The sequence below is a fragment of the Populus nigra genome, chromosome 6, assembly GCF_951802175.1.
Source record: "Populus nigra chromosome 6, ddPopNigr1.1, whole genome shotgun sequence".
Classification (NCBI taxonomy): Eukaryota; Viridiplantae; Streptophyta; class Magnoliopsida; order Malpighiales; family Salicaceae; genus Populus; species Populus nigra.
Genome location: NC_084857.1, coordinates 21,427,658 through 21,438,946, shown reverse-complemented (window position 1 = coordinate 21,438,946; position 11,289 = coordinate 21,427,658). Strand labels below are relative to the sequence as shown.

The following is an 11,289-nucleotide window of genomic DNA, read 5'->3' as shown; positions in this document are numbered from 1 at the left end:
AGTTGAGAAGATTTTTCTCCTCCTCCTTGTTTTGTTGTTTGTATTGTTTCTAAACTTGATTAATACAAACCAGTAGCTCCGTGGAGTAGGCAAGTTGCCGAACCACGTAAATTTGTGTGTGTTTGATTGCTTGAATGACCCAACAATCTCAACAATGAAGATCACTAAACTTCTATCAAAACAATAAATTTTTAAATGTCGTATAGTTTTTAGTGCAAGAAAATAAGAATATATTTTTTTGACAATTTATAAAAAAATCTTCATTTTATACTAGGACATGTAATCTCATTTTAAATGACCGATTCCAAGCTTCACAACTTGAATTTTATTTGGAAGGTTTAATTAGTAGTTTTAATTGAAGTTATTTATAGAATAGACTCTTTCGTTTATTTTCGAGTTGTCAAGCTCACCAATTATTACACACGATTAATGATTAAAACAATTGTCGTTTCAAAAGAATATAGTTTATTTAATAAATTTAATTTTTTTAAGTTCATGGATCAGATCAATTATAACATTTTAAGCAAGTGGTGCCAGCGAGAAGAGCTCAAAATCTATACAACTCCTTGCCATGGGACTATAATTTCTACTCAGCACGAGTAAAACACTATTGTGGGATAAATCAAGTCAGCAAGAGGCAAGAGCTCAAAACCTACACGACAACTCTTTGCTAAATGACTATAATTTGTAGTTTTGTCGAAGGTCGGCACGAGTAAAACACTATAATTTATATTTTTGTGGAATTTTTTAATTAATTCTAACAAATAATCCATATGTTTGCTCCATATAAATATATGCTCTCCATGCGTTGTTTCGACACAAGATCAACAAGACACAATATTGAGATAACTAATACTCATATTCAACAACTATGAAGATCACTAAAGTTCTAGGGCTCTCTTTCCTTCTCTTTGCCTTCATAGGAACTTCATTTCCAGAGGCAGTTCATGCCAAAGATGCTGCAGCAGTGCTCGATGTCTTCGGTCATGAGGTGCAAGCTGGTGCTCGTTATTTAATCGTAGCCCCCTCGACTGACAATACAACAACTCTTGCGGTCACTGCGACTGGCAAGATCATATGCAATTCAGATGTTATACTTTCCACTTTGAACGAGAGCCTCCCAATAACATTTTCACCTGCTATAAAATCCAACGATGGTGTCATCCGTGAAGGCTCTTATCTAAATGTGAACTTTGATGCACCCTCATGTAGGATGGGGGGCGTGACAACGATGTGGATGATTGAATCGGAAGGATTGATTGTGACCACTGGAGGTGTTGATAGATTGAATCGGTTTAAGATCACCAAGTATGAAGGTGATAATAGTTTTTATCAGCTTTCTTTTTGTCCAATGTCCGAACCCTTCTGTGAATGCTCATGCGTCCCAGTCGGCGTCAACAGTGACGAGCACTTGGCTCCCAATGTCGGCCCTCTTCTTGTGATGTTCGAACCAGATGCGTATTGATATTATCTACTGCAATTCTGTATGAGGGAGTACGAGTGCCTACTATCATGTATTGGGCATAAATAAAACTAAAATAAATAAGAAGCCTTTTAGCTTTGGCTTTTCCTTAGTTTTCATGGCGTCTCACTAAAGAATATGATTCACCGCTAATTTTTTATTTCTCAAGTGTGACTGGTCAATTAATCAATTTTAACCAATATCTGAAATTTATTAAAATCGACATATTTTGATGTACACAAACCTTCTCCCACTCGGTTCCTTTTGCGAGAAATGAACAAGTCCTTAACCTCTCCAAATTTAATGAAGGATCTTCTTAGGGGTTGATACTGAAGCTAGCAAGGAAATCTTTCAAAGCATATCTTCACAGATTCAAAACATGGTTTGGATTGGTGTTGGTAGGTGAAAGGTGATCTTTTTGTGAAGGTCAGAGTCTAGGGTCTTAGATAGGGGTGGTAATATGGTGGTGATGAGGTTAATGGCTTGAAAGAAGTTGCTGCTGTAGTTTCAAAGAAGTTGCTGCTGATGGCGTGGAAGGGGCTGTTTCTGCCGTGGAAGGGGATGCTGCAGCAACAATGATTTAAGTGAGTACAGAGAAGCATCTCAACTCAAAAGGTTAAGATGTTAGATAAGGTTTAAGAATAATTTTATATTACTCTTTAATACATCCTCTAAAATAAAAATTCTTTGGACTTAAAACTTGTATAAATTCATACTACTTTTTGTGTTATTTTTTATCAAATAAAAAAAAGATGATGAGATTCGAACTCATAATCACTTAAGTAGATTAGTGGTAGGATCCGTTAGTCTTGTTTTGCAGACTGGGTCAGGAGATGGCTCACCTCTAAATTATGGTTTATATATCAACAAATAACTAGTCAGTAGTATTCCAGTCATCAGTCGAGAAAAATATTTTTACCATCTACTACCTAATTGTCATTAATAAAACAAGAAATAATCCATCTCAAGCTCACCTGCTTCATCATCTCTGACCTTAACATCTTTGGTTCCTTTGATCGCATAAGCTCTTATGATGTAGCCTGATTAATGTTTTGAAACAGTAATGCATTTACATTTTGGAATATAATTTGGATTGGATTTGGATTCGATTCTATTCCGAGTATGATTATTTTTTGGCTCGATGTTTTACATGGATTCAAGAAATAGGTTTATATTTGATGTGTTATAGGTTGACAAATATGTGATTATTGCTCGTATTTTTAGGTGCATTGATCAATGGCATGAACTTGATTCCTGAAAAATGTTAGATTTTTATTAAATTTGATTATTATTATTGTCGTAGCCTCCTCACGAGAGCAATGTCACAACGAAAATTCTCGGGCAGTGTCTTTTGGAATGGTCTTTGGTTTGTTTGGGAAGTCATCACCTAGTATTATAGCTACTAGGAAATCTAACTAGTTTATTTTAAGAGATTTTAGGTAAGAGACTTGTTGTGTAAATGAAAGATATTAACACTCCTAATGCGCCTTAGCTGAGATAAGGTGCATCATTTTTATTTGTTTGCTAATGTCTAATGAAGTCTATCTCTACTAACTTACTATGACGGGTCTGCTATGATGAACAAATCCTAATTTTCTAAGTCAACAATTTGGTCTCGCAAGGTGAAATATCCTCAATTATTGCTGAGGCTTCTTTCAAGGGAAAAATAAAATTATGTTTTTCGGTTGCCGCATCATTCCTAATAATATTTCAAATAAAATTATTTCTAGATTTTATCCTTATATTAGAAGTAAATGAGTTGTATTATTCATAATAATATGTTGGATATTAACCTCATATAAGTTTCTTATCTTTATATTAAAGTGAGTAATAAAATTATTATCCCTAATAATATTTGGAATATTAACCCCTTTTATATTTTTTTTCCTTTATTAAAAGTTATTAATATTATTATCCCTAATAACAACCCCCTAACGGTATTTTTTTATCCTTATATTAAAAGTAAATAATATGTTCTTACCAAAAAAATTAAAAATATTTTTAAAGATAAATCGAAATTCATTGGAATTTTATGCACTTGTTGTCAAATCTAATGCAATATATTTTTTTAAACAATGCCAAAAGTGTTTAAAAGTTTCTTTAAAAAGATGCTCAAAATAAATTTAGTATTTTTGGTCATATACAAAAAAAGAATTACATATTTTTAGGTTTTAGAAAGAAGAGGTTTGATTAGTAATCCTGTGGAGGATAGTTGATGATATCAACAAATTGGTATTAGCATTTTTTAAGGAATTGTCTTTCAACATTAACATATGATATTGGTCGGAAAATGTTAATGAATCCAGAAAGGATAATACCAGAAGTATTAAAAATGGAATCAGATGAAAAATTGTAAAGAATATGATAGCATGTAGCCTTGAATATATATGGTTTGATTACTAATGTTGTCGCACGTCAGAAAATCCGCGCGGCGTCGGCTGGCGATTTTTCGTTATGTTGATTTGATTGGTTCGTTGGGAGTCGCCACCTAGTAATTTATTGAAGGCTACTAGGAAACCCAGGTACTGATCTTATCAGAGATTCGCGGGTAAGGAACTGGTTGTGGTTAGAGAAGGTATTAGCACCCCTAACGCACCCTACCTGAGGTAAGCTGCTTCGTGGACGTGATGTGTTAAAAGAAGTTTTAAAAATTCTGTTCTTTCATCGAATTTTAGAAATACGACTTACATGTAAGTTCATAATTCTTTATCCGCGAAGAAATCAAAATATTAAATTCTTCTTTATTCTTGCAATTTTATCATAGAAAAAAAAACATTCATAAATAAAATTCAAATCACACATTCACTATACTTTTCTTTTTTTCTTTTCTTTTCCTTCTTTTTTGGTACATCCACATTACAAATTAAAAAAATTCAACACTAAACAAAAATTACATTACATAATTTAAAAATTACAAAATGGTCCCTAAAACTCCAGAAATTACAAAGGAACCACTTCTGGAATCGCAGCAACAGTGCTGGAACAGTGGCACTGGCGGCGCGTGGCTTCACGCGCCGCCGCTGATGCCGGAAACGGGTGGATCTGCCCTGCTTTCTCCTACTCTGCCCTTCCCTGCCGGAAGTGAGAGACACCACTACCTGCAAAACACGAAAAAAAACACAAGCAACGGTCTGTTTTGCTTCACTGCAGATCTGATTCCTTCGGGTCTGTCACGGGTGGATCTGCTTCACTGCAGATCGGTATCCGCCGTTCATCCTCCTCTCCGTTCCATGCGTTGCGCGGCAAGGGAGAACAGATGAGGGAGATAGCTGGTCTGTCGGCTGTGGGCAGAAGCTGCCGCTGCTGGAGGTCGGCTGCAGGCTGAAGATGAGAAGAAAAAGGGGGACGAAGCCGTGTCTTTCCTTCTTTGTAAAAGCTTGGGGTCGCCGGCTGGTCTGTTTTGCTGAGAGTGAGAGGGTGATGTTTTTTATTGCTGGGGAAGTCAGCCGAGAGAGGGGGGAAATGGAGGAGAATAGGGAAGACTGAAAATGGCAGGGGGAGGGACGTGGGGCTGGCCCCAGTTTGGGAGAAGAAGCTCCCGATTCAAAACCTCAAGGCCGGGGTCTCCCTTCAATTTTTTTGGATGGAGGCAGTCGGTTGTCTCTTGGAGGAGAAGGGGCTGCTGCTGGGTTGTTTGAGAGAGAACCGGCTGAGGGAAGAAATGGCCGAGAGAGCAAGAAGAAGAAGCAAGGTGCTGGGAGGCAGGGGAGTGAGCGGCCGATAGAGGGGAAGGTTCCAGCGGCGGTTTTGAAAGGAAAATGGAGTGGGAGCAGAATGGCTGCTCTGGTTTGGTTTCAAAGAGGGGGAAAATCTGTTTTGGCCGGCTGCTGTGGTTTGTTGCCAAGGGAAGGGGAGATGGTGCAACCGGCTGTTTGGGCGTGTGTGGGGGCGCTGGTTCTGGCCAAAAAACCAGAGGAAAGGGAGGGGGGCGGCGCTCCCTTGAAAAAGGATGGGTTTAGGGTTAGGTTTTTTTGTATTTTTTCTGATGTTGTCAAAATTGCCCCCCCTTTGTTTGAGTTGTGGACCAGTATTTATAGGTAAAATGTTGCATGGATCTCAAAATTGGTCCCTCAACTTTCTTTTTTTTTTTTTGTAAAATTTGATTTTTCTTAATTTTTTTGTATTTTTTGAAAACGAGCAATATCAACGTCGACTCAATGAAGAAAATCAATGATTTTAAAAATAACGCGTTAAAAGTTGAACGCGTTCCAAATGTCTTTGAAAATTTAAATTCTTTTAAGACGATGCTAAAAATGCTAAAAACGATGCAAATGTATTAAAAATGTATTTTTTGGATTTTCAATGTTTTTCGCTATTTTTGGATTTTTCTGAAAATTTATCAAAACATGGGTCAAAAATTGGGTAGCAACAGATGCCCCCTCTTTACAATGCTTACGAAGCAAAACTCCTCAATGTTTCGCATAGTAAGCTTTGTAAAGAAAAACTCTAAATGTTTCGTTTTTTTTCTTCTTCTTCTTTCTTTCTTTCTCTCTTTTTTTATCTTGAGATCCCATCTGGCGATCTCCTTTTCCAAAACCAAAGAATGTGTGTAGCTCAGTCAACCTGAAATCCCATCTGGCGATTTCCTTTAACCAAAGCTACATGAGATCCCATCTGGCGACCTCATTAAACCAAAACAAAGAATAAGTGTGTAACTCGGTCAACCTGAAATCCCATCTGGCGATTCCCTTTAACCAAAGCTACATGAGATCCCATCTGGCGACCTCATTAAATCAAGACTAAAAATGTGTAAAAAGTGGTCTCATTGTAATGGGTGACCTACCCAGGTGGAAAGAATGTAAAAAACAGTCTCATTATGATGGGTGACCTACCCAAATGGAAAGAAGGGAAGAGTGGTCTCATTCTTATGGGTGACCTACCCAGGGGAAGAATGGCCTCATTATAAGGGGTGACCTACCCAAGTAAAAAAAAAGATGGAGAATGGTCTCATTCTAATGAGTGACCTACCCAGAAAAAAAAATGATGGTCTCATTATGATGGGTGACCTACCCAAGTGGAAAAGGAAAGAGTGGTCTCATTCTTATGGGTGACCTACCCAGGGGGAAGAATGGCCTCATTCTTATGGGTGACCTACCCAAGTAAAAAAAATGGAGAATGGTCTCATTCTAATGGGTGACCTACCCAGAAAAAATGGTCTCATTGTGATGGGTGACCTACCCAAGTGGAAAAGGGGAAGAGTGGTCTCATTCTTATGGGTGACCTACCCAGGGGGAAGAATGGCCTCATTATTATGGGTGACCGACCCAAGTAAAAAAAAATGGAGAATGGTCTCATTCTAATAGGTGACCTACCCAGAAAAAAATGATGGTCTCATTATGATGGGTGACCTACCCAAGTGGAAAGAATGTGAAAAACGGTCTCATTATGATGGGTGACCTACCCAAATGGAAAGGATGTGAAGTGCGGTCTCATTATAATGGGTGACCTACCCAGATGGAAGATAGAAAAAATATGGAGTGGTCTCATTGTTATGGGTGACCTACCCAAATGGAAAGAATGTGATGTGCGGTCTCATTATAATGGGTGACCTACCCAGGTGGAGGATAGAAAAAATATGAAGTAGTCTCATTGTAATGGGTGACCTACCCAGGTGGAAGATAGAAAAAAAATGTGAAGTGGTCGCGTTATAATGGGTGACCTACCCAGGTGGAAGATAGAAAAAATGTGAAGTGGTCGTGTTATAATGGGTGACCTACCCAAATGGAAGATGGTGGTCTCATTGTGATGGGTGACCTATCCAGAAAAAAATGATGTTTTTTTTTTCAATTTTTTCAAAAAAAATGGTCTCATTGTTACGGGTGACCTACCCAAAGATAGAATGTGACTTACCTGGCAAAAAGACTTGGTTGGAGCAGTCCTGACAGGACAAGGCTGATAAACGGCGCTTCCTGATTGCAAGGTTTACTTGAAGACTCCTCTTGATGATGGGGTTAATCTCCTCGTTTCTTTGAGATTCTCCTACTGGCATGGTTCATCTCATTCTCTTCTCGTTCCAGGATCTAAACCGATTCTTTCATCATCAACTCAATGATTCTTTCTTTGTCCACAACCTTGCTGGACTTCATTGAGGATCTTTCTGTAACAAATCACAAGTATGTGCAATGCTTTGAGGTTAGATGACATGCATGCATCCTTACCTGATGTGAAATATAGGTCCCCCCTTTTGATGATCCATCGTCATAGGGTGCTTTTGTTTGCTAACCAAGGCCTTCTTTGGTTTTCCCATGTACTGGCTCATTCGTATGCTAGCCTTCCACTCACATGTAAGTGCAGTGCCCATCTCGGGCTATCTACGACGATTACTGCTCTTGTTGTTTATCAAGCTTGACTCTGCCCCCAAGTGTGGTGTTGCTTGATTCATCATGAAGGATTTTATCTCCTTTGGATTCTTCTGAGAATTATCCTCTGATTGGTTGTGTGCATCATGCCAACCCATCAAGATTGTTAATCAGTCATGAACTTGCCTCCAGTTGAAACATACCCTTCAAGTATATGTTATCATCAACCTTCTTGGAAACTATCAAGTCATCTGGGCATGCATCTCATAGCTTGCAGTAAAAGGCTCATCGTTGTAAGCTCAATGTTCTTCTCCATGGATTCTTCTCAGCTTGTCAAATCAGATCATGAAAGGAAATGTGTTGGCATCATCAATGATGTTCATCACCCATATTCATGCGGTGAAGTGTACATTTGAGCTTCAAAGCAGATGGTCCCACAGTCAGTCTTGGTGGGTGCATCTTTCCAACATTCATTCAAATGCAACTATGCGATAACATCATTCAAAAGTCATAGCCATATTGGAGATGATAAACCAAGATGAAAATATAAAAATATCCTTCAAATGCAGCGTTGCTCATCAATTGCTGCTAAAATTCACTATATCACAGACTGTTTTTGAACAATATTGCCCCCTGCAATGATTTGAATGCCCGTTCTGCTGATTAGCTTTCTTTAAACACCATTGTCCTCAGTGCATTGATTCATCATTTGATCATCTTTCATTGCCCCCAGCTGATCTGAATACTATTTGTTTTCCTTCTCTGGATCCACTGTATTGCTCCAAGGTGGTCAACTTTTTAAGGAGTCTCGAGAAGTGTTGATGTCATTTCTATCAAGGATTTTGCAAACTCAATCGATGTTTTTGTTTGACAACATTTCTTGTTTTGGAATCAAATCTCATATTTCAAAGATCATGTCTATTCATGTCTAATTATTGAAATGAAATCAAAGAGATATCAGTTTTGGAAAAGATCTTTTGAAAAACAAGCTTTTTGGTCAAAGACCCAACACACACTATTCAATATAGTCCTTTGATTGTCTTGTATTTTGAAAACAGAAATAACCCTTTGTAAGATTAAAATGACTTTTTTCATGGTTCTTTGTATCAGTTTTAATCTTTGATCTTGGGTATATCTTTTGAGGGTATGTGATGAGGTGACCTTCTATTAATTTCAAAGAAAACTGGTGACTCAAAGTCAAAACTTGAGGATTCATCAAGAAAGATTGTTTTCCTTTTTTAGAACCAATTTTATCAGTATACATAATAACCAGTAGCTTAATTCATGAAGCCACGACTCTTATGGAAAAGCTCTTCAAGTTTTGAAAGCGCCATTTATCGGTTCAGATTGCTTACTTGATCAAAAAGGGCTTTTAAAAGCACGTAATGCAGGCTATGGTTCATGGCTTATGAAAGAAAGGAAAATTCAGGCTCAAAAGGTGTTTGAGGGTTTCAAAGACTTAGGATCAACATTAACTATTCATCAATTCTCTTTCTCTTGTTGTCATAGTAGAGAAAGTGACATATAACCTTGTTATTCTCAAATATCAGAATTCTCTTAACATAGGTCATAACCAAATCCAACTTTTCTTTGATGAATAACCAATCTCAATCATCTGATAACTTCAGGGCTTTATCATGGATGCCAAAGGTCATGGCTTTCACATAGCATTTCTCATAGTTTTCTAACATGCCCCCAGTCTAGGTCTTCTTTCTTTTAACTCACTCTCAAACGTTGAACTTTTGTTCTAAGCCTTCTCTTTCACTTTTGTCTTCTCTTATTTGCCCCCCAGTGTGGGGTGTGATCCTAGTCTGGGTTTTCTTGAAAAAAATATTCTATCAGGCTCAAATGGGGACCGCAAGGGATAATATTTTAAGAAATGTGAAAGGATAACAAAGATGGCCTTTTCTCATTTCAAGTAAGGTCGGTTAGAATCGATAAATTTTGACCTCATCCAATGTAATGATTTGGACTTGTAAGCATCATGATTCATAGTCCATGACTACTGAATCCACTACATGTCATTATGCATACTTAAAATTTAGCTACATGATGTGTGGCTCAGTTTCAAGAGGTATGAGTTCAAAATTGTTTGGTCACCTCATGTCATTTTCAAACATCAAGTTATTTCTGCAATCAAAATACTTTTAATCTTCAGGATTGATTAATCTTAATCGCATGTTGGAGCTTGATCAAAATATTTTGTAAAAATACCCTTTGAAAGAAGCATCTCTTGATTTCAAAACAACAGGAAAACAAAGGAAAGACATGTTTCGTTCAAGGATGAGATGTGACCCCAAAACAAAATGCAAGATGGCAAAATCCATAACAAAAATGATTGACAGTTTAACCCCTTCCTAGATCAGCCTCTTTGGCAATATCTCTGTTTTGCCAAGCAATTCCGATCACTCGTCATTCTGAGGATGTTCTGGCGACAAAATGATCGATGACAAGCTCCTTCACAGATTCCTCTCGTCTTTTACTCACCAACTTCCGGATTCGATTCTTGCAATTGTTCAATTGAAATGGCTGAGGACCCCACCATGACATCACATCTCTTGTCTGGATTATACCACCTAAAAAACAGTGGTTGGATGGGATCTGTCAGAGTCAGGCAAAAGTCTGGAATCTGGCAGATGCTGGTAAATAAAACCCACATGGCAAAGGAATGTCTATCTTTGGCAAAGACATTGGAGTAGTTGATGCTTGAGCAAGACTTGATGAGGCAAAATAACTGAAGTTTCTCAATTGAGAGTCATCTTCTGATTCAACTCTCATCACTGTCATGGAATCCATGGTAGATCCTTCAATCTTTCCTCTCTTGATAGCTAGCTCAATTCTTTTGGCAATCCACACAACTTCATGTCAATATTTCAATGTTGTTGTGGTTGGTTGAGGGTTGTTGGAAACCTTTCAACAGCTTGGTAATCTTGGCAGCGCATAGAATCATGCAGCGCTATCACTGTCAATGTGTGAAATGATGCATTGTTTTTATTGGAGGAGAAACTGCTGAATATGAAACTCCTTTGTCTCCTCTTTGATCCCTCACTGACAGTGCAGCAAACAGACACCTGTAGAGGGAGCTCTGCTCTGTTGAAGTTTCAATCTTCTTTCTATTTTTCAGCCGAGGTCTGTCTCTTTTCCCTACTTTTGCATTTTCAAACTAACATCGATGAGAGAAAATTATAGATGATCAAAAACTACTGCATCCCTTCTTGGAATCTCCACTTGTAGATCTACAAACAGATTTCTGCAGAGAGAGCTCTGCCACGGTGAAGTTCTATATTTGCTCCTGTTTTCTAGCTCAAGTCTAGCTTTTCTGCCTACTACAGTGTTTCGATGCTGAAACTGGTGGGGTAAGTTTTCATATTGTTTGGAACTACTACATCCCCTCTTGCATTCCCCACTTGCAGAGCCATAAACGGGTTTTTGTAGAGAGAGCTCTGCCACGTCAAAGTTCGACGACTGATCATGTTTTCAGACTAGGTCTCACTCTTCGGCCTACTCCAGTGTTTCAGTGCTGAAATT

General features: G+C 38.0%; 1 protein-coding gene across 1 annotated transcript; it reads left to right on the top strand.

Moving 5' to 3' along the window:
- Nucleotides 1–826: 826 nt before the first annotated feature.
- Nucleotides 827–1,574, top strand: LOC133695636 (wound-responsive protein GWIN3-like). Its single transcript, XM_062117546.1, has one exon. The coding sequence runs from the start codon at nucleotides 872–874 to the stop codon at nucleotides 1,463–1,465; it is 594 nt and encodes a 197-aa protein (XP_061973530.1). The 5' UTR covers nucleotides 827–871; the 3' UTR covers nucleotides 1,466–1,574.
- Nucleotides 1,575–11,289: the final 9,715 nt, after the last annotated feature.